We start from the raw sequence: 24,486 nt of genomic DNA, 5'->3' as shown, positions 1-24,486 counted from the left end.
GTTCTGATCTACCATCGTACCGTGTAGCTGCAGTGGCCTTGGACCTGAGGAAAAAACTATGGGCAGTGCAGACTCAGCATCCACAGTACATGCATTTGGGGGCTAGGGGAATATTTTTGGACAAGCTCTAGCCTTTAGGTCCCCATGAATTCTCCTCAGTTACCTTCTAGAATACCTTCTGCATCATCACCCCTGACTGTTGAGAATGGCTAGAAAAAAGCACCTTTCCAGACTGAAGTTAATCTTATGAATATGCCTTTTAGTTTTCATCTGGCAAGATACAATTGTACTAACCTGATAGAAGTCCAAGTTACAAAAATGCAGCAATTCTAAAAGATGTGAAGTACTGTCCTGATGACTACTGACCCAGAAATAGTCAGCAGATTTTCCTTTGATGGCAAAATCTGTTTGCTAACTTCAAATAGACATTTCTTCATAGCCTTTGTAAAATCTGTTTTAACACTTAGCAGAGATTGTTACATATTGTCTCCTTCCATTTTCAGCAGAGGCTTTCTAGTACTGCTCCTGGTGATTGCTTCTTCTGCAGCTGTAATAGCAACAACCTACTTTCTGTATTCCCACATTTATAATATTTGTATATATTGGGACTACTGGTCTGCTTTTTCATTTGCTGTTAATCTATTCAATTACATTCTGTTGTGTTGCAAAGCTTCTAGCACCTCTTTTAATTGACTCCCTTATTTCTTTAAAGTATGCGTTTGGGGTCTCCAGAAATGTAAATTTCTCCATCCATTATTTTTTCTCTTTGAAGTGCATCCAGTTATTTTGCCCCTGTAGACTGCATTTAGACTTTCCCAAAGGATGACTTGTGTTATTTCCACTATTTTTTGTTTGTAGGAGATCTTATATTTTCTCTTTCATATATTTAAAATATTCATCTTCTGAAACTGAGTTTTTAAATTATCTTGTAAAATGTAGCCATGTGTGGCCACTTGCAAGGATGGAGATGAGGAATGAGAGAAACCCGGTTAAGACTTTACATCCTTATGCTGCGAGCATGCAGTGATTTTTAAGATCAGGATAAAGTCTGTCCTTGAAAACCTATAACCCCTGCAGACACATTGGGATAGTGCAGTTAAAGTTTCACTGAAACCTAACCCTCAAGGATGATGCTGGAAGAATACCCTCACAACGCTCTTCCTGATACCTTACTTCTCTAAGTTTGAGGTTTCCCTTCTGGTCGCGTCTCCTATCAGAGACAACACAATTGCTCTGACTGCTGGTGCATATATGCTCAGTGTAGTCAAGACATTTTTATCTTGCAGAAGTATCCCTTGCATCTGTTGAGACTTTGCTATAACTTCAGCATTTTCATGTTGCCAAAAAAAGCACACCCAAAACAGCCCCTCCCACCCAGGAGCTATAGCTGCAAGGTGGATGTACTATGAAGTATTGTTGGTCTGGGAAAGCACTAGGTGTGCATTCAAGATGTTAACATCTGCAGTGGCTTGTTCACTGTAGCAGTGTAGAAAACTTTGTTTACTTCAGAAGTACATTCAGCATTGACTTTTGTTTCATAACAGAGTATAAATCCAAAGCCAAGGTTTCAGTGAAATACTGACTTTGATGACAGATATGCTCAAGAAAGGTAGGAGGTGTGTAAATTGTTCTCAAAGCATATCATAATTTAGATATGTGGTTTAGTGGTAGGCTTGGCAGTGCTAGGTTAACGGTTGGACTTAGAGGTCTTTTCCAACCTAAAAGATTCTACGTTTCTATTTAAAAATAAATGTGGTCATTACTTCTCCCTTTGACTTGGCTTTTGCTAAGCAGAAGTGCTTGATTTTTTTTCATTCCCCAAAAGTTCTTCAGGTACTATTTCTGTTTTTATTTAAGTTGCCTTCTGCAATGGGCTTTCAGTCCACTTCAGCTAAACCCTCAGAAGATGAGAAAGGAAAGCACAGAAAGTGTTCTACTTTGTTCTTTCAGAACTCAAGGTTTATAACATATCTTTAACTGATATGACTTGAGTCTACAGGTCATTCAAAATCCAGGGACGTGTGTTGGAACTGTTGCTTTGGCTACGTTGTCTTAATTGCCTTGCAAAGAACCATGAGTCCAAACGTTGTATTGTTATTGTATATCAAGTCAAGGGGAGCAGTTTCACGAAATACTCTGAGTTTCTGGTGCTGTACTTGAACACATCTATAAATACATTGATTAAGTCCAAGTATCTACCTTAGGAAGAAGCTGCTGCTTGAAAGATGCGAGTAATATCTACTTATTTATTCATTTATGTAGAAACACATGAACAGTTACCTCTTTTGCAGTCATCAGATTTCTTCTGATATCTGTATATCCCATACCCTCATTCTATTTTATTGCATCATTTGCAGCCACCATGTTTCTTGTGAGCATGTCCGTATTTTCTATCCCTTCATTCTCTATTACTGTGAAGTCAGCCATGGGTTGTGTTAGGAATAGTGAAGGAATTTGAGGCATGGTTAGGCTCTAGTGGAAATACTGGAGTCTTGAGCTTGCTCAGGATAGATGTATCCACAAGAGCAATTGTTCGGTAATCAGCGTGCCTCTGTTCCAATGACAAAACGTAGCAGACAAACACTTTGAAAAAGTAGCAAGTTGTAACTTTAGTCTTTTAGAGAGCTTTTGCCCTCAGGAATTCACTACCTGATGCTTTGCATGAAGAATTGTGTTAATTATTTTATTCTGGCTGATACATTTTCCTAGCACCCTAGGAATCCTTACAGGTATTCCGTTCCTTTAACTTGAGGAAATGCTGCAGTATAGAAATCTTATTTCATGCTTACTTTTTAGAGAAGAAACTGTAGATATGAAGGTGATATTTGTCCATGTTTAAGATAAATTTTATTTTATTCTCTGTGAACAACTTTAAACCTTTGCCCATATTTTCTGGTTATGTGAATTTTCATACCTTTCATTTAAAGGGCTCAGGACATCTTCCGTCAGGCAATGAAATTTCAAAGTGTCATCTTGGAAGTCCTTCCTCCATACAATCGAGAACAGTATGAGAAGTCTGCTATTGCTCCCCTTTGTTTTCTGCATAATGAAGAAGAAGTTCCAAAAACAAAGATTCCACCTCCTGTTCATCCAAAACCTGCTCTGAAACCAGTTAATCTTTCTGGACCAGGCAGCTTGGAGGCAGGTGTACAGTCAACGCTACAACAGGCTAAAAGCCCCAACCTCCCACGTCTGAGTAGAAAATCATCTTCACCCTCACTGTCTCCCCTTATGGGCTTTGGCAATAAAAAAAATGCGAAGAAAATAAAGATAGACTTGAAAAAAGGTGAGTCTTTAGTGATTATATTATTTTTTTTTCTGTATTTTTGTTACTTGAACTGTAAACTAGTGACGTGAAAAGTAGGGGAATGTTAGCAGTAATGTTCTCAACAGACAGCTTTCCTGTCTGTTGGAAGCATGTTTTGGAAGCATGTTACCTTGACTTACTGATTTTAAAATATCTCAGATACTGGTTATGTGGAAGGTATTTGATTGGCAATATGTGATATGAAGAGATACTTCAGCCTTTTCCCAAGTACAGAATAAAAGTGCAAAATTCCTGCTGCTGATCTTTATTAGTTTTTATTTATATTTGCTAATTGAGTAATACTGTTATGACATTTTAAAAAGATGTTTACAAATATACTCTGCATTGTTTCATACTGACCACATCTACCTTTTCCCCTTTTTATTTTCTACAAACCTTATCTTTCCATCTGTATTTATTTAGCTGTTAGTATCCTGCTTTTTGTGTGTATATACTTAATTGCTTCTCCATGCAGATCTGTCTTTGCATAGAGTAGCAGGTTAGTGCACATCCAGCAAAATGTGTTTTAAGTGTATCCCAATTAGTAGTTGCATTTTCTGTTTAATTTCTGTCTCTGATTTGACTGAGAGTTAAGTCTGATGCTAAAAGTGGCCTTTTAAAAACCTGTCTAACTTTATTCTTATAACATATATTGAATGTAATTAAGCTGTCATTTCTTAATTTTTGTTACTTCTGAACTTAAATCACTCATTTTGACTTCTGGACTCTTCAGCTTTTTGTTAACAAAACCACTTCAGAATTATTGCCAATTTAGATGTAATGCTTTTGATTTTTAAATTGTAATTTATATTTTTAGATATGATAGGACTGTGATACTGTCATTGTATGTCTGAAAACCATTCACTTGGTAGCAATCGTGCTCAGTGAAAAAATATTTTATGGACCTTACTAGTCTTGGATGATTTTGGTGACTTACTGTTAATATTGATTTTACTACCTAATTATTTATTAAAACATTTTTCTATTAACATTTCAGGTTGTTTATTTCCAAATGTAAAATGCCTTCACTAACTGCAGCTTCAGAACACTTGTCCTTTCTTAACAGCATATAGTCAGCAATTTCTGCCTTCAAATCATGTGATACTTTTCACTGTTACATTAAAACTACTGCTAAATTATATTTATGATCATAAAAAAGCAATTCTAATTGCTCTGATTTATTGCATAGACTGTTGACATTAATGTAAAGGCTGGTGATAAAACCATTTGCAGAAAAGGTATTCTCTTTAAAATCAGAGTTCTGGTTTGTCTTGTATTATTGTGGGTTATCCAAAAGTATTTCTGTCTTTAGTTGTTGAAAGATTTGAGCATATGTGTTCTGACATTGATATAATTCTTCTCTAGACCATGCAGAAAATCTGCTCATATTTCCAGCTTTTTGTTTGCTTTCCTTCTCTAAGAGCTAACCCCAATGAGTGTCTGTGATGTATGTTCCTGACTGATTACTTATTTTAATGATCATCACTGGCTTGTTAAAACTTACATTGGGAATTTTTTGTCTGATGTTCTAGGTCCAGAAGGACTTGGTTTCACTGTTGTTACCAGAGAGTCTTCAGTACACGGTCCTGGTCCTATTTTTGTGAAGAATATTTTACCAAAAGGTGCAGCAGTAAAAGACGGTCGTTTGCAGTCAGGAGACAGAATCCTGGAGGTTAGGATAAATATTTTATTTTCGTTGCTGAGTATCAATCACTGGTTTTAACATACATATGGTACTTCCTATAAATACTACTGATGTATGGAATTAAAATTCCTGACCTTGGTAAAAAGTGTCATGGCTTTTGTTATTTATGCCAGCAAGCTTTTTACGCCACAATTTAGAAAGTTTATTTTTACAGAGGTTCATGGGACGGTAGTAAAAGGGAGATCTGATAACATACTGGTTCTTAAAGCAGATAAACTCATCAGTTGAGAAACAGATCATGTATTGCCTCTTCAGCCATGTCCAAAAGTATGATTAATATCAAAGTGGTTAAGTGCTCATTTTAAGGCAATTTTGCTCAAATTGGTCTTTTTAAAAATTTCAGATAGATTGTGACTTAAAATCTCATTATCTAATGGACTATTTCTACTTACTAACCTCAAAAAGCTCTTAAGGTAAACAGTTTTAATAATACTTAGGTCTTGTTTTTGTACTTTTCATCTTCAAAGTGCTTTACAAACTAATTAAGCCTCACAAACCCCCTGCAAGGTGGGTAAGTACTACAGACCTGCTTTAGCAGATGGTGAAAATGAGGCAAAAAGGTTAAGTGACTTGTGCAGGGTCAGAGGAAGACGGTGTGGGAGCTGTTGTTAATTATCTTTGCTCCCAGTCACTGAATGACACCTGACTTAGGTGAGGGGAAAATGATAAAAGGACATATTCATGGATATGGCATCCTCTTTTCTTTTGTGCCTGGTAGGTGAATGGACGGGACATCACTGGCAGGACCCAAGAAGAGCTTGTAGCTATGCTGAGGAGCACAAAGCAGGGGGAAACGGTCTGTCTGATTGTGGCTCGTCAGGAGGAGGCCTTTCTACCTCGAGAGCTGGTAAACCTTGTGTTTTTTTTTCCTGAAGAGTGATATTGAAACAATTCCATGTTTTAAAACTGGCTCAGGAAATAGAAATGAACTGATGTTGGCTGAGAAAGCTAGCAAAGGGTAACTCTGTAAGACTTGTGTTTCAGAAGTATTTATATTTAATTTTATCCACTTTAGATAGAATTCCATGAAATTTGATTTTCAGCCCAGAAATGACATCATAAGTATAATTCACAAGGGGATATTGTACATGAATTTTGTAACTGTGAGGTCAAGCATGACTGAAAGCGGATCATTCTCTTTGAGAAAAGCAACAAACTTTTAAAACAGTTTAAAGGTCATATAGTGAGTCCTGCAGCTTATCAGTAACAAGCTAGTGGTGGTGGCTGCCCCCGGGAGATGCATCTTCTAATCCAGGTTGCCAAACTGCGGAGTAGTGAGGGGTAATGTTCCATTGTGTTCCTGACAAGTTTTGGAAGCAAGCTTTTTGTTGGCTGTGAGTCTGACTTAATAGCAGAGAATCAGACATGCCAGAGCTTATCTCTAGTGCTTAATCCCCCCCCCCCTTTTTTTTTAAATGTGAACATGAAACTGTTCTTTTGTGTCTCACGTGGTCATAGGAGGACTACATCAATGTAAAAGTGCTATCTGTTACATATGTGTTTCCCCTCAAAGCTGGTCATCTCTTTGGTTGCCTCTTCCTTATCTTGATTGATGGCTTTACTTGATCTTTCATTAAGAAGTTCTTGGGATAAAGGAAGGACAGCATTTCCTGCTTTTGTCTCTTTTTATCTTCTCTAAAGAACGCTTTTTTTCTTAAAAGGAAAAGCGAAAGGGGGGAAGGAGTCATTTTGCTTTAAGACTGTTAGTCTTCTACAGAAATTCTCCAGTATGTTTTCTCACCAAACATTGCTAATGATTTTCTTCATGTTACCTTGTTATCAGTTGGACCTTGCCTAAGGTAAGGGTGTCCATTGCCTCTGGTAGGATGAGAAGCTGGAGAGGAGTTCAGATTCTGTCCTGTGAGCCCTTCTTTTGTTCATCTGGTGCCTGTTTTTTCTTGTAGTAGAGCAATCTTAACAAAGCTATTTTTGTTTTCCTTTTCCTTTCTGATTGAAGAATTTTTAAGGAGAATAACAGAATATTTTTCAGCCCTGTCATGGGTTAATTGGGCATTCCTTGTCAGTAGTTTCCAAAGCAGATAAGTCAGATAAGTTTGTCATTGTAAGGCCATGTTTTGGAACGCCTAAGATTTGGAGTCAGTGTCTGTGTAGATCTGAGAGAAATTTCTGAGATTCAAATACTGAATTAGCTGTTAGATTTAGGATTTCTTTTCATCTACCATCTCCTATAAATGCAAGCTTTTTTTTTTTTTTTTTTTTTTTTTTTTGTAAAGGTGACTCTTCAACAGGTTTTTTTTTTTGTGTGTGCTTTTAAGTTATAAAACACATTACTTGGAAAGTGTACTTTTTCTAAAGCATGTTTTCTTCTCTTCTCTCTCCTCTTCCCCTAGCATTATACATTATTCTTTTCTGTTGTAGTTCAAATTCTCCTGGGAATCACTGTAAAGTACATGGATATAGCAGGCTGGGAGAATCTAAAAGCAGTTTGTAATTTTTACCTTCCACAATTGCCTGCTATTAAATTTGGGCCTCCACAGCAAGGATTAACTCCTTTTCAAAAGGTGACTTACTTTTGACTGGCATGATTGAAATTTAGAAATCTAGCCACATTTATCATGTTGGCTTGACCTTCGCTTAGATTGCTTTCTTTGCAAAAGAATGATGCACAGAGTGATGGCCCTAGCAGAAATAGTGATGGTATGTGAATTCTAATACTATTTTGTGTTTCTTGTTATCCAAACCAAATACAATCTAATACAAATGTGAGTTACTAAAATACATTGGATGATTTTATGGAACCAGCCCTTCTAAATTAAAAAGCCTTTTAGCAACATCTGTTTGGTAGCTCATGGCAAAAGTATGGGTTAACATAGCACTAAGCTAGCAGATGTTGATACTAACATGATGCTCGTTAAGATTCATGAGACATCTGAGAGTAGTCCTAGCAAAAATTAAAAATAATAATAATAGTAAAGTTTAGCTTTTTTGTTTGTTTTCAGCCTTAGCCATGATATTACATTAGGCTAATCCTCTGCTAGCTCAAAAGTTACAGTGCTGTTTTGATCAAAGAGAAAAAAGGCAGCATTTCAAATGTTTGTTTTGGGAGGGAGAGGCAGTGGATAATCCAGTATTTTTCAAGGACAGCTGCAACAGCATGCACAAGCTATGTAATATGCATGCAGAGTTTATCTAAATACATGGAAGTTTTGTTAATGCTTGGCAATAATAGGGTAATTGCTTTATATCAGACTTGTTCTTGACTTGAGCAGTTCTCCAGGGACTTGAATGTAATCTGAGGAACTATCTTCTTTAGATTCCTTGTTATCTGTTGTAAGGAGCAGGAGAAGACTGACTAGTAAATCTGCCCGCTTCCCACAGTTTCCTCTGGCAAAGATGCCTCTGGTGATTGGACCCACTAGAGACTATGCACAAAACTATACTGAGCATATTGCTGCACTAGAACTTGGTTCCTACATTGATTTCTGTAAAGAATTTGACAGCTGAATGGGCACAAAGCAAATAATGTAACAAAGTAGTGGAGGATGGCATTTAGTTGTGCGGATCTGTGGTGATATAATATGACTTTACCACGTCACAAAGCTGCTGTTTGGTGAGAGCTTGGTCTGGTGAACGCTTTCTCTTCCTTAAGTTAGATGAGATAAGAGTTTGGGGGTTTCATTACTGTGATCCATGTTGATGAATTGCTAGGAAGTAGAAAAACAGAGTAACAAACCTCTACCACACCAGAGGAGAGAGGTATGATAGGGGTGAGGATGAATCAGTGTTGCAAACAACATTATTAAATTGTAGAGAATTATGGCTTCAGTTACACGAGCTCATGCAACATCTGAGAGTTGTACAGTTACATTGTTTGCACATAATGAGGAAATAAAATAGGAAACCCAATCTTTGTAGTGTTGTTACTGCTTAAAAAAAAAAAAAAAAAAAAAAAAAAAGAATAGGAGGATCTAATGAGATTTTTTTTTGACTGAAGCAGATCAGTGAAGTAGAATTTGGACCAACCACAGGCTGTCCTCCTTATTATCCAGTTAACCAAATGTTCCTTCTAATTCATGCCAGCTGTTGACAATGTAGCAGCTGAGTAGGGAGCTGATTCCAAAACTCAAGGGAAGATCTTGATTCACTTAATTACAGCAGTCTACAGAGTGGCCAGTGATTAGTGCATTCTGTGAGGTGCATTTGGATTTTAAACTGTTCAACAGTGATTGTTTTCTGAAGGATGGCTAATATTACAGAGAGAAACTGTCTTAATGGGTTTGGATTTCCCAGCTCTTATCAAAGTAAATGGAATACACATCAAACTGTGACTACCATTCCACTGTGTTTTGAAAGTACAGTGTTTTGATCATGTGCATCTTGTTCTTTCTCTGGGAAAAATGTATGATCTGAAGGTGCCATTTCTTTTAATAATGATATAAAGATGACTTCTTCCCTTTCTATTCCTTTATCCCTGTATTGGTAAAACAAGCAAAGCTGCTTGAATGAGAGCAGCTCTGGTGTAACCCATTCTGTGCCATGGTCCTATGCAATTCTTGGAGTCTCATTTTAGAGATACTTTTTAAAAATTCTTTTTCCCTGAGCCTTCAGACCTTTGGATATTGTACACATAGGCAGAGAAATACCAAGGTGTTGCACTTGCCATAAATAATATAGAACTGAAAATATTTGGGAGCATTTGTTTTCGAAGCGCATACATGGTATAAGTTTTGCATATACCTTACTTGCTTTATAGATAGCTTCAACTTACCAATTTCAGTTGTAATCATAGCTTCTGTAGTTTCTTAGCATATTCCCTGATCCTTGAAGAATAATAAGGGAAAGGGAAAAAAAACAGTATTTATACAACAAAAGCCAAAAGAAGAACAATGTATATAATGTAGCTGTTGATCTTTAACTCCAAGTCTCTTTTATACATATATTGTGTAGGATTGAAAGAATCATGATGAAAGGCAAGTTCAATTAAGCATTTTTTCCTGCTCACTGTTTGATTAACTTTTATGTTTCAGTGTCCTAGTAATTAATTCCTTCCACTGCCTTGAACTTCTATGCCTGAAGAACTCGTTTGCCTCAAGTGTTGTCCTTTTTTTGTTGTTTTTTAATATTCAGAGCTTATTTTCTATTACTTCCTTCTAATTGTTTCTTGCCTTTTTATGTGCAGGAAATAATAGATGAGATTTCAGCATAGACTTAAGCAGTTTTGCACCTGTTTTTGTAGGTCAAACCCGTGTTTCTAATGCCTGATAAAACAGAAACGGTCAAATAATTTCAGTCACAAAATGATTCCAACAAGTACCAATTCTTTGTTGTGTTCTCTATTTAAAGGGAAAAAGTCTTTCAAAAACTAGGTCAATATACGTATTTTGGATTTTAATAACACAGAAGATTCAGTCCCTGAATTGTTCTGCATAATGAAGAGAAAGAAATAATGAATGCATATGGCATTTTCCATCTTGAATTACTTTATAAACAATATAGATAAAGTTCTGTGTTTTTTTTTCCAATAAATTTTTCAGAGAAAGTTTTTAATTTGGGGGTTTTAGATTTTATTTATGTAGATTAGTTGAGAAATCGGTGCAGACTGTGTCTGTGAAAATATATCTTCAGAATGCAAAGATTGTGTAGCACAGTCCTCAAAGGTTTTCAGCTTACATTGATTACATATCTGAGAACAGATACATAATCTAGTTTATTGTAGTTTACAGTATTGAAAACTATGGACTGAGGCATAGCTGATTATTTACCTTGCTTGTAGTACAAGTCGATAAGAGATGACTATTTAGAAGGAACCACAGCAGAAGGAACTTGACCTTCTTTCCTTTCACAGTGAAAAAGAAGGTGCGACAAGAAGTATCCCTTCATTTTCATTGTTTCTGGCTTCTAGAAGAAGCCAGAAATATATTGGCTATCTGGTGCCAGTATAGCTACCAACAAAATTTACTGTGCTTTTCATCTAGTGATGAGCTGCAGTGATGTTACTGCATCTGAGTCAACTATTGCCTTCTTTGTCAAGCCCATCAAAATATTATGACCTAGCAGTATTTTGGTTGTCAGATCCCAGTCTTACTATTTCCAACAAATTCAAGGAACCTTAAAAGGGTGGTCTGAAAAATATGGTCCTAGCACTCATTGCCTGCAACAACCTCTGATTCTTGTGGGTAAAGTAAAAAGTAGAGTGGGGGCAAATAAGGAGAGAAAAACATCTTACTACTCATGCCAAGGGGTAATGTATTTGCTTACAGGATTATTGCCCAAGGTATGGAAGTGTTGAGGAATGCTGCCTCAGAGCATTGGGAAAGGAATACTGTTGACTGGATAGCATCAGTCTTAGTAGTGGTATTGTCCGAAATGGCTTGGCAGTTCACTTAAATCTGTGAAATCAGAATTATGTATACATCAGAATAGAGGCAAAGAAAATCTGTCTCTTAACAGAAACCGAATCATTATACATCTCAGAATCATTCAACCAGACTTACGGTATTTGCATTTCATAAAAACAAAGTCTTTGGGCAATTCTTAAATCTTACTGGCAACTGCAGTACCTTGCCTTTTACAAGGGTCACTGGACTTGTTCCATGTACCATATGAAAATTTTTAAGCGTCTCTGCCTTAGAATCCATGAAAAAAGTTTTTCTAGGACTGACTTAATGTAAAATCTGTGCATATGGAGTTTGAAGTAGACATAAAAGTATCACACTACTTACTGCTTTGTTTATCATCCCTTTAAACAATAACTAATAAATCAAAATAAATAAATAAGATTTGCACAGCACAGTGTTGTGAACTGTTTGCCTGCAGTATATTCCAAAGGTACACAGTAACAGCAGTGCTAAATTCACCCTGAAAATACAGTGTGGCTTTCCATCTTTGCAAGTGATAAGATTTTCCAGTCTAACCAGCAAGGTAACTTAACTGTATAAGGATCCAGCTCAGTAGGGTGCTTGAGCATATGACTAACTTCACATCTAGGATGGAAATTGGAATTTTCACAATGTGGCGTACCTTGACTGAGGACCAAACTAGTTAATTTTTCTCTCATTTCCTACAGTTATGGAACTTATAATGTTATGTGAAACTGCATTTTTAAGGTTGAAGAGCAGTGCCACATAGAATTACAAAACTGTTTTGCAAGGACAAACCTTTTCCTTGAGTAAAACTTGCCACATGATCTTGAATAGGCATATCAAATGATTTGGAGGATCTCCGTTTTTTGGAGCACCCCGAGACATCAAATAACTAAAATGAAATGCAGTGTATGTGCCTTGGGTGAAGAATTGAATCTAATTTTGTGAGTTTTCAAAGCTCTAATTCTAGAGGGTCTACATAATTCAAAACAGGACCATTCTATCTAATATGATATAAACGTGTAGTGTATGGCATTAATTTAAAAAGTATCCAAGTACAGCATAATATATCTTCACAGATTTGCTGGTTTTGCTGTGTTTTGTTTTTTTTTTTTTTTGTCTTAGGGTGTGCCATTAGTGACCATTTAGTTTTTATTGCAGTGTAGAATGCAGATGATTTTAAAGATCCTGATATGAAAGCATCTGTCTGAAGACAGATACATGCAACAATGACTTCAGTTATTTACTAGATCGTGACAAGATTACAGCAGTGCATTAACTTAGAGTATTATTATCAAAAGCATTACTGGATATCTATGGCAAAATACAGTGTAGATTTTATATTGAGTCAATGAATGAACTGTCAGTGAAGTATTTCTTAATTGTGCCTAAGCTCTTGAAAAGAATAGAGAGAATAGTGCAAGTATCATCTTTTCAAGCTTTTCTGCCACTAACAGTTATGCAGTGCCACAATTTAAATACCGCTCTTTAGCTTTTACGGGTTTTGCAGAAAATAATTGCAAAAGCATGTAAATGTCTTACTTCCTTCATAAGCCTTTGAAAATAACCCTCCTGGGTCTCTTGCCTTTTGCTCTCAGCTCTGAATGGCACTCCAGGGAGTTGGCATCTCTTATCAGAAATGAGCAGCCAGGCAAGGGGCAGCCAGCATATTGAGAGACTATAATAGCATGTTGGTCAAGGGCATCAGACAGGTACTGAAAGGTCTCTTGTTGTGTTAAACAAATGCTATTTCCTTCCTGGCTTAAGTGGGAGCTAATTTTTTTTGTAAGCTTCTCTTTTGGCAAAAGAACAATAGGGATAAATAAGGCAACCTTTCCAGTGAAAGATATGCATTAGATTATCATAAATCCACAGATAAAAAGTGCAGTGGTCAGTGAGAACAGGCGTGGTTAAGATTAAATAAAAGGACTAATTGAAAATGGTGTCCCATGGCAGACAGAGGATTGACACAGTATTGAATAGATACAACCAGGGACTAAACAGAAGGGGGAAAAATACAGTTCCTAGTACTTTTTTTCAGAGGTTATAGTTCTGTTTGTACTATGACTGTGCAGTTTTTGTGTGTTGTGGGAATAAGAGAAGGCTAAAAGTATATTTTGTCTGTGCTTTAGAAGATTGGGAATTGGTTGGAGATGATTACATACAAATAAAATTTTAGGGTGCTTTAGGAATCCATTATTATAGCCTTTTAATTAAGAAATCGGAGACCTGAGGTAGAGATGTGCTTCTAAGAATTAAATAAAATTGTTGGCAGAACATCAGTTAATCAAACGTATCCTAAGATTCCTGAATGAAGGTTTTCTATCTCTGTTGCTGAATGTTTAGTATGTATTATTAGGTTTTCTCCTCTTAAAACTAGCAAAATGTGTTCTCTAAGTATTCTCTTACCTTCATGTAAACTCTTCTGAACTTTTCTATCTGTGGTAATTCAACAAATGTCAGAATTGATTTTACTGAAGTTTCATGCAGGTGTCTAGGTAAATGAAAACATTCCTGTCCTGATTTTCTTGGTGAGGAATGGTACCTGTTTAGTTGGTTAGCTCCATTCTGTTTAATGGCTGAGTCTGGGCAGCAAGTGGAAAGATTACTTCTTGAACTCCTTTTGACTGCACTGTGGTCTGGGGGAAAAAAATACAAAAACAAACAAACAAAAAAAGCACTGGAGAAAGAGGTGAGACTGTTGTCTTCCCTAAGCAGTCGGGAGCACTCAGGAACTATGTAGCGTGCTGGATGGTGCAGGAACTGGGACTGTGACACAGCAGGGAACACACATGGCCAGGCTGCAGAGGAAAAGGCAGGTGTGTATCAGAGCTTGTTGCAACAGAGGAAGCCATTGAAAGCTGACAGGCTATAATTTAGCAAAGTTGAAGGAAGGATCCCCAGAGCAAGGATAAAGTGAGCAGTGGAGATTGATTTTTCAAGTCTTTTTTACTTTAATCTGTTTCACTCTTAAGTACATTTTATTAATACTTAGGAGTTGAAAATCTCTTTTGCTGTCTACAGTGTACCCATCTTAAAGGAAAAGTACAGGCCAGTCTATCTCAAAGCTTTCTAGCCATCTTGAGGTCTCATCACTTGGCTATCTGGAATTTGATTTTTGTGAAAATTTCTCATTTATAATAGTGTCATTGAGTTACTTGCCTATGTCTACAGCAGGTTTTTTTGGCTGGGATAGAGTTAATTTTCTTCATAGAAGTTCATATGGTGCTGTGTTCTGGGTTTGTGATAAAAACAGTGTTGGTAACACTATGCTTTAGTTGTTGCCGAGCAGTACTTACACACAAGTCAAGTCATTTTCTGCTTCTCGTGTTGCCCCAACAGCGAGCAGGCTGGGGATGCACAGGAAGCTGAGAGGGGACACAGCCAGGACAGCTGACCCCAACTGATCAAAGGGATTTTACATACCACATGACACAGTGCTCGTCCATAAAAATGAGAGGAAAAGGGAGCAGGGTGTTTGCTGCTGTTGCTTGGGCCTTGTTTGGCTGGTGGTGAACAACTGTGTTTTGCATCATGTGTTTTCTTTTTTGTTTGTTGGTTTGTTTTTCCCTTGGCTTTGTTTTTCTTTGCTGTGGTGTTCTCTTGTTTTTTTTTTTCAACCTCTTAAAATGTTTTCCAACATTTGCCCTTCTGATTCTCTTCCCCCATCTGGCTTGGGGGCAGTGCAAGCAGCTGTGTGCTGCTTAGCTGGGTACTGGGATTAAATGAAACACAAAAGCAGGGTATGACTTCAGTGGTATACTATCATGAAATTTCTGAACTACTGAAGTATGATAAATTTGGGGTGGAAAATACATAACATGATTGTTGAGTAGGTAAATTATAACATTAAACTGTAAAAGTCTTTTCCTGGTCCAGAAATATATTTGTGTTGTAGCTCATTTCATTCATTCTGTGTTTGAGTGAATTCAAATTCTAGGATAATCTTGAGGTAAGAAATGTTTCTAATAGAATCTGAGGCTTAGTGTGTTGGAGAGGATTTTCTTTACCAGACCATAACTCAGCTGATGGAGTTTGCTCTGTCGTAAAGTATTGATGTCTTGGGATAATGTTTTAGCAACGTCAGGGAAATGGAGGCAGTGGGAATTCAGCTCTGTGAGTCACTAGCAACATTTAATATTCATATCTGCATATCTAGGAACAGGGGCCATCACTCATGAAGTCAGTTGCCCAAATGAAGCAGTTAAGTGATGAGCTGTTAACTTAAGGAAGGCTGGAGCTCTTTTTGGTTATCATTGAAAAGGCACTCCTTTCAAGAGCAAATGAAGACTGTTAATATTAGGATTATAATTGGAAACCATTTAGTGAATATAGGACGAAATAAAACTTTTGATTCCGTTATTCCCTTTTTTCTCCTCTGTTCTTCCTCCTTTTTGTTTCCATCCACATTCTCCCACAAAGAAGAAAGGTTTTTTCATCCTGTATTTGTACCGAAGAGTCTTCAGACATCATGGACTGAATACCCAGGCATTTGCTGTCAGATATAGAGTAGGGTGTGAAAATTTTACATGAATCAAGACAGTTTACTCACTGTTTTTAGATGTGTCTCTCCTTTCCTGTTACCCATGCCTCTAAAATCATTGAAATGTTATTCACCCTTGCTCATGGGTAACAAACTTTTATAGTACTATTACACAATGTTCAGCATTACTTTAAATCAATGCTAGCTGGATTTTAGGGTAAGGCCAAATATAAGTATTGAAATGGGAGGCTTTAGGATAATTTCTCTGTGTTGAACAAGAAACACGTTGTGAAGGAATTTATGGTAGATGAGCAAATTTTCCAGTAATGGGTAAAAGTAGTAGTTGTTTAAATTTGCTGAAGTTTTTGTATGATAAACATTTCTCAGAGAACCGTAGCAAGGGAAATGGTAGTGAAATGTTATGTATTCCAAATTAGTTTCCTCTGTTTTTCTTAGAATCTGAGTACTGACAAAGATTTACTGTACTTGCCTGGTGTCTTGCTGAATACGTCTTGATGTCTCCACTTTGATAGATGACATGGCCAGGCATGCAGGCAATGATCTTATAGGTTATTAACAAGAGCTAATGCATGGGATAGTTACATTAAATGAAGTTGGGAACTGTTATAGAACATTGAACAGCTTGTTACTATTTTTCAGTTACTCTGCTTTTAACAATTTATTTTATGAAAATTTAAAACCGAACTCAGTTATGCTGAAAAGCTACACGTAATATTCTCTCACTATGTTTATAGTGGGAGGCTTCAAATCACCACCTCGTCAGTCTTTTTTCCCCAGATAGCAATGGCAAAAGTTTTCTTTGAGACTCACCCAATGTGTCCTGGCCTGCTACTAAAGTGAGGTATTTCTTCATTCAAAAACTGGCTCCAAAGAAAAATGAGAAAAATTTTAAAGTGTTTAGAAGATGTCTGTCATTTTTTAAGGCTTTTTATCTCAGGGTTGAACAAGATTCTCATTGCTGTCCTCTGGACTCCATCCAGTTTGTTTCCTGATGCCCTGAGCTGAGCTGAGTGCTGCCACACAGCCTGTGCCCATGCTGCTGGAAGGGGACGGTGCGTGGCCCCCTACAGCCGATGCTGCTGCCAGGGCCTGGGGTCAGCCAGGGATGCACAAGTGGTGTATGACAAGCAATAGTACAAATGGGAATGCTCGAATTTGAGTTGATCATCCTAGTCAATACCAGACTCATCTGCCCGGTTTATTTCATATGTTGTCTTGACGGGTGTGTATAGATCTTGTCATCTTTATCTTAATAATATTGTATTAACAAATGCTTGAAGTGCTTAGCCTAAAATTAGCATACATCTTTGAGCTTGAAGTGAAACATTTAAGATGATTCTGAGAAAGAACCTAACAAAAATTATATATGTTTTACTTGACAAAGTAGAACCTGTTGACTTGTGTCACCTCTTCCTCAAAAACTTTTTTGCATAGTAACAGCTTTTTGTGCCAGGGCTTAAATTCAGCCATCCTCATTAAAATCCGATCTGAATGTGACCAAGTTCAGTTTTAGATAAACTGCAAGTTTGTACTGAGGTAACATTATAAAGTAATTGGACAGCTGTGGTGAAGGTAGGCATAGTCATGGAGGGCCTTTACGGCCTGTGGCAACAACCCCCCAACACTGCTCCCATAGTGGTGCTGGGAGTGACCGAAAAGCTGCGTTATATACACAGGAAGGCCAAGAGTCCGGTGTAGGTGTTGTGGATTAAAGCAGAAGAATAGACCTGGAGTTGCCTTGGTCATAATCAGTAGGATTTTAGTGGCAGGCCCTGTCAGGAATATCCTGACAGTTCCCTGACAGGGCATGCTCCAGCACAGGGCTTCTGTGGGCTGTAAGAGAATCTCTGCTCTGCCATGGAGCAGCTCCTTCTCCTCTTCCTCCGTTCTCTGACCTTGATGCTTCTCTCACTTTCTGTTTCCTCCTTCACTCTCTGGCCGCTATTTTCTTCCCTTTGCCACCATCTTGGGTGAGGTGCTCGGCTGTGCCCTGTGGTGGGTCCATCCTGGAGGCTGTGTCCAGCACAGGGCAGCCTCTGGCCTCTTCTCACAGAGGCTGCCCTGCAGCCCCCCACACTACAAACACTTTGCCAGGGACACCTTGTACAGCTCTTTACAAGGTGAATGACAAATTATCAAAGGTCCTTTATTCACCAGGTCTGCTGCAGAATTCCTAATGTGCAGAATTCCTAATTCCTCTTCTAGTAGTGCACCTTGATGGAAGGGATGACCTCTCCTGTTCAGAGGGCAGAAGCCTTTCTTACAAATCTCAGGCAGTGTACAGACCTGTGCTACAGGAAACAGTAGCCCTGTTCTGTTTCTGGCTCTGCACATGGCCTTTAGGCTGCAGGATAGCAGCACACAGGAACTGCTTACTTAGGGGACCAGTAAAATAATACATAAAAGTCTGTCCTGAAGGACTGCCAGAGATATCATGTCAGGGACCTTGAGGAGACCTGAGAAGGATTTCCTCTGTCCGCATCCAGGCAGGATGTGCAATTTCAGTAGAGTTCTGATCTAGAAGTTCTAAATCAGCATACGAGCATATGTGTATTTTGGAAAACAAAAGGTAGAGCACTAAAATCTTCCCTCCAAAACCATGAGAAAGTTTAAATGCTTGTTAGTAGGCCAGTAATTTTGTCTTTCTCCTTGCACTGATTGTTCTGAAGAAAGTCAGAGCAAGAATATCTACAAACCATTCTGTATTGTTCACACACATAAGTACAAATTTGTGGTTTTCCAGGGATTGTGTTCAAAATGTGTCTGCATCCACAACTAAAAAACAAAAGTGATGGATCTGTGACATAATTGTCTACTTCTGGTGAGCAAAGACAAAAGCACAGATGAGTAGCACAGGTATCGGAGATGAGCATCAAGACAGTGTCCGTGCTGTCATTTTTATATTTGGCAGTTAGACAAATTGTGTTGACTTAATACCATGTAGTTACATTTCAGGAAGAACATGAGCATGATGTATTTTGGGATTGAGGTTTACAGTCCTAGGTCTCTGGGTCATGTGGTCTAAACAGTAGCTGCTTCTCATCAGTGAAAGGGCATCTGAAACAAATGCAAGTATACTTAGTGGTTACTGTTTTTCTTTGTTGCTGTTGCTTTAAGATTTTAATTTCTGCTCATAATAAACTAAGAATATATGGGATTAATTTGGCTGCTGAGAAAGCATCAGTATTGCTTGCACCTTTGTTGATAATTACATTATACTTGTATGTGTTGCAGCTTAGCCCCTAGAAATGATTCTTCCTCATTAGGTAAAAGGAGGATTGACCCAGCTAATACTTCCATGTGGCCTCTACATGATAGTTGAACAGAAGACTGATGCCTTTGAAAATAGACCGCAGTAATATTTTTCAACTTGTGCTTGTCTGTGTATTCCCTTTTTTATTATTATTATTTTATGCTACTGTTATGAAGAATAGAAAATGTTCAATCAACAAGCAACATAAACTATTCAATTGTCTTAGAGTTACATGGAGAAGGAAGTGTGGAATACAATTTGATGTGATTCATAAGGTCTTTTTACACTAATATCTTCTATGAACACCTTATAGTAGGTTTCTTTTTTTTAGTTTTATTCTATGTAGTGCCAGTACGAATCCTTCAGGCTAGAATTTTTTTTCTTCAATCTTACAGTTCTAACTTTAAAAACAACAACAAAAGCAACCAACAACAAACAACCCTACAAAATTGCAGGTACAGTGTACAGTAAAAGAAAGTTCTTTCTGATCTTCCCTAGCTGTGGACACTTCACTTTGCAGTCTTGTAAGCAGTAATCTAATCTAGGAAAAATCTTTAGATCAATCTTTACCAGAGGGGTAAAAAACTTTTGGGTGGAGTAAAAGTATGCACAAAGGGAGTTAGTGCAGAATAAGTTATTGCATTTTCAATTCTCACCATCGCTTTTGTTACACCAACTTCCCTCTGTAGACAGTTTTAATGGAGGGATAATTTTTTAAGGATGTAACTCAATTTTCAGAGGGGAATTGAATTTAACAGTACAACTGTCATTACAGTTTGTGAGCTGCATTTAAAGACGGTGAGAGTTTTATGGCTTAAATTTTTAATGCAGCTGTGTTTAGAATAAGTCTTTATTATTCTGCTGCAACATCAGTTTTATATCATGTGAAACTAAGCCATTCTCCTTTATATTTAAACATATTGCTAGCTATTGTTAAAAATAACATTTTTAAGCCGCATCACGTGACCAAATGCCATCTAAATGCATTATTGGTTGTAACACAGTTTCTTTGAGTTACTTTCTGGAAAATAGGACTATTTCTTATTACATGAACCTATGTATACAACTAGTTTATGCATTGTTTCTGTGTCTCCTTTTCACCTGTATTTTCATCCTTATTTTCACCCTTATTTTTTCCATTAGAAAGGAGAGCCAAACTGCAGTGTTCTTTCTCCAGAAACCACAGAACAGCTGACCTTTGAGATTCCTCTGAATGATTCTGGCTCTGCTGGACTTGGTGTGAGCTTAAAAGGCAACAAATCTCGGGAGACTGGAGCTGATCTTGGGATTTTCATCAAGTCCGTTATTCATGGAGGTGCTGCTTTTAAGGTATGGAATAAACAGATAAGACTATGATTTTATTAGAATTCTGGCAGTTGTATGTTCAGTCCTGAATCTGGCTTGATAAGTATTCTGAGAATGAGTAACTTTTTGTCACTCGCTCCTTTAGATGAACGGCAAATCTGATGTTTTTTTCCAAGATTTTGGTGTCATGTGCATGGCAAGGCTTTTCCCAAGGGAAGTAAATGGAAGCAGATGTTGTGGGGCATTTAAATACTGTGGGAAGGGTGGGGAGACTGAGGCTGCGTAGTTAGGAGGGAGAGGCTGCCTCCCAGCTACCCCACAGCTCACAGAAGGGAATAGGAAACTATTCTGCTGCTAAACCGTGCTGCTAGTCTCGGTGACAGTTAGATATCTACATTTATCGTTCAGTCTGCATTGCTTTCGGTTTTCACCAAGTGATACAGGCAGGCACATCAAAGAATGAAAAGAAAAAATCAATTTACAAAAAGTAGTAATTGGCAGTTCTGTGAAGTTAAGAGTTATGTATTTAATTTGTACTGTAAATAAAAACCTAGTTCACCATTTGCTTTCTGTTTTATCCAAAATATTTTAACCATTGTAGTCATTGTGACTTAGCTGAGCCTGGCATCAGTTGCGCAGAAGTTACCAATTGTTCCTGAGATGGACTGAATTGGTAAAGGACAGTATTATGAAGTGTTCTGCTCCCTCTGTGGACTGTACAAAGACTGCTGTACATTTCTGATTGAAAAGTATTTGAGGTACTTTCTAAGTTTTAGGAGATCTGTTGACAGCATTGTTTTTTGTTTTTCAAATAACAATTGGAAAAAGTAACTTTCTTAATTATTTAAAACAAAGAAGTCTTAGTTTCTGGGGCTAGTATAGGTAGCTGTTGTTGATCCATAATGTTTTTTTTTTCTCTTGTGTTATCTCAGCAATTCCTTGCAGTTCTCTTTTCTGTAAAAATACCTTTTAATTCAGTTTATGTAAATTCCTTTGCTGACATTAGCCTGCTGAGTAAGACAATTCACAGCATTAAAACTTTCATGATCATCTATTTACAGCAGCTGGTAAATAGCAGTAATCAAGGCTTTAGCTTTGATATGAATGTTTAATACTTTCCCGCTCCTATTATTTACCTGTCCTAGTCTCACAGTTATTTCAAAGCTTGGGTCTTCTCAAGTGTAACAGAGTCTGGCACATGCAGTGCAGAACACGGTGGTTAACTTTAGGGTAAGTGACAAGTGAGTAAACTAATCTACTTGGTGTATATCAGAACCGAGTTACGGTGCAATTGGCCAAATTACAGCTACATAAACACAGTTTACATGTGTGTCTGCTGCAGAGTACAACTCGCTTTACCATGAAAATGAGTCTGCTCTTCTTGCTTTCCCAGCTCTGTGTTCCCTCAGTAATTGTCCACAGCAGTTGCAATGCCAGCGTGTCACCATGAGCAAACTCATTGTTTTGACTAGCAAGGTTCGTGGAGCCATGTCTCAGCAGCATTAGTGTGCTCGCTACCATTGCCACGTCAGAGATGCATAACCCAACTCTTTCAAATGTGCTCTGTTTACCACTCTCTGTTCTCCTACTGTTACTCCTGTTAATTTTGGCTTGAGGGGGGTCTGCAAACTAATAAAGCAGGGCTTCCTTGCCTCTATCTAGGTAAGTGGGCAGCTGGCAAAGGTGGTCACCATGACTGGAAGAATATTTTGTCTTGTGATAAACTCCAGTTCTTTGACCTACTCCCTATACTCCCTCATAACTTTTTCACCAGTTGAAACTGCTTAGTGATAGGTCTGAGTGGGTGCTCCAGAGCAAATGAGAGAGAGGCTGAGGCTCTAGCTTTAACCACGCAGTCGTTTTGGCAATGTGTGGGTAATCATGGTTTATTCTTACACATTCAGAAAAAACAGCTTTCTTCTGTCTAATGATCTTTATATAGAGCGAAACATAATCAGTGGGTATTAAGAATTAATACAATTTCTTATATCAATTTTAAAAGTGTGCATACAATTCTGCATAAATATTTAAATGTGTTCTTATTGTCCTTATTTTTAAAAGCCTTCTTGTAACAAGTTTTTAAATACAGAGCCTTTCTTTGCAGCTGGTAGTTGTCCAGAGCATTTTCCAATGTTATTTCATAGTAATTGTCTCTGAAATTAAGTATTATGGATTTAGGCATGTGCATTTGCTTTTCAGTGTATGAAGTATTCTTAGGAAAGTATAATATGGGGAAATCAAAGTGACAGGAAACTCATCTCAGTAAGCGTTATTTCTCAATTCTACATTTAGAGTTTAAAATCTGCTCTAATTTCTGACTTTGTGATACTGTTAGGTGCTAATATAATGATATTGGGGATGGTGGGGAGGGAGCAGCTTTTTCTCTTTGTCCACACAGCCAGCACTTGTTTTCAAAAGAAAATGTAATACACAGAAGATGAGCCACATTTTTTTAATTGCTGTAGATGGTCAGTAAATGTATAAAGGTTTTTGATACATTAAATTTTTTTTGCTGAAGTGTGCTTTTTATAATGAAGATTTATTTATAAGATACAGACAATTTTGAATGGCTACAGTTATCAAGCAACAGAATTTCTGAAGAGAGGCCATCATTTTTAGTATTTTTTGTTTTTCTTTTTTTTTGCTTTGTTTTGAAACATTAACGGATTGATCTAGCTCTGATCTATTACTGGTATTGCAAAGCTCAGTAAGGGATTTGTGAAAAATGTAAGGGAAATTTTTGAAGTATTTAATTTTGTACTTTAGGATTTATTTATTGTGAGCTAGTTAAAGATTACAGAAAATACCAACCATTTCTTCAGTCACACTTGCTACAGTAAGCCCCAGTGGCACTACTCTGGCTACAGAACCCAACAAAGTTAAAAATGCCTTAGTATTCTTAATTGCTATTTTAATGCTGTATCCTAAAGGATTCAAATATGGTTACTTTTGCTGATTGACTCATTGTGTCCTGTCTTAACCTCCTTTTGCAATTTTTGAAGTGTCTAGTTTTCATCATCTGTAAGAAAGGGGTTACCAGGGTTCTTTATATATGTAATTATGCAGAGCCTTTCATGTGAGGAAAACAGAATGTTTAATTGAGCTTAAATACATCATCTTTCCCCACAACTTCAGGGGTTTCAGCCTTGTTCATCTTGAGACATCTTGTCTTTTCACTTGAGATGAATTCTTGATTATTGATTACCTGCTGTCTACTGCAGCTGTAATGCAGCAGAGTCATTTTTAGAAAGAGTGTCTTCAGCATGTGCATCTGTTCCAATCAAACATGGTGTATCTTGAACTTCCTTCAGGCTTCTGAGTGCTAGTGCTGTAAACATTGCTTGTTGTGTGCAGTGGATGGTGACTTGGATAATACTAATAAAGGCTATCAAGGGGTTCCTTTTGAGAGAAATACCATTGATGTGCTAAGGGAAATAGCTAGGTATGCTTTGATTAAAAATATAACTCTATGAGGAACATAGCTTTATATCTCCCTGCTCTACTGTAAAAGCATGAAAGTCTCGTCTCTGAATATGGTAGCCATGTGATGGTAGGTTTTACCCCTTGCTGTGACTCTTTACACAAACTGCACTCGTTGAATAAGCTAGGGAACAGTAACTTCACGCTTTATTAGAGTAGCTCACTTGCAGTTTCAGAGATGGCATTTGAAAACTGTTTTGCTGAAATGCCAAATGTTGTTTTTCTACTCAGAAGCCACAAAGAAACCTACCTTTCAGAGATGAAAGAAGAAATGTGTTAAAACAACATTTAACTTGTTTTGAGCCAAGCAGATTGTCTTGCAGTTCAGTCTTCTAAACCAGGCCATAACACTAGTGATGTGAAAATCTGTTTGAAAACTGTTTAAACATTGTGTTTTTTTTTTTTTTTGTTGTTGTTGGTTTGTTGTGTTTTTGCTTGTGTTTTTATTATTATTATTTTTTTTTTTTTTTAAAGCAACAAAAAGTTTTCTGTGAAATACCTTCTACCTGAGCATGTTTGAAAACAGTGTGCAACTGTCTGCCAGTTCTACCTTGTACAGGTGGCTTTGCAAGAGTAGTTTATCAGTATTTATTAACCATGTATGCCTTT

General features: G+C 37.3%; 1 protein-coding gene across 5 annotated transcripts in view; it reads left to right on the top strand.

The window, feature by feature from the left end:
- Positions 1-24,486, top strand: part of PARD3B (par-3 family cell polarity regulator beta) — a 397,678-nt gene that overhangs the window by 176,824 nt on the left and 196,368 nt on the right. For all 5 annotated transcript variants that reach the window (XR_014618549.1, XM_084288820.1, XM_084288819.1 and 2 more), the window contains 4 exons: positions 2,928-3,286; positions 4,840-4,979; positions 5,731-5,859; positions 20,236-20,421. Coding sequence is in view for 4 of the 5 variants with exons in the window: in XM_084288820.1 (XP_084144946.1) it covers positions 2,928-3,286; positions 4,840-4,979; positions 5,731-5,859; positions 20,236-20,421 (814 nt within the window). In the remaining variant the exon portion in view is untranslated. The remainder of the gene's footprint in view (positions 1-2,927; positions 3,287-4,839; positions 4,980-5,730; positions 5,860-20,235; positions 20,422-24,486) is intronic.

Source organism: Netta rufina (assembly GCF_964035555.1).
Source record: "Netta rufina genome assembly, chromosome: 6".
NCBI lineage: Eukaryota > Metazoa > Chordata > Aves > Anseriformes > Anatidae > Netta > Netta rufina.
The sequence above is the reverse complement of the archived record's forward strand: the minus strand, read 5'-3'. Positions and strand labels throughout refer to the sequence as shown.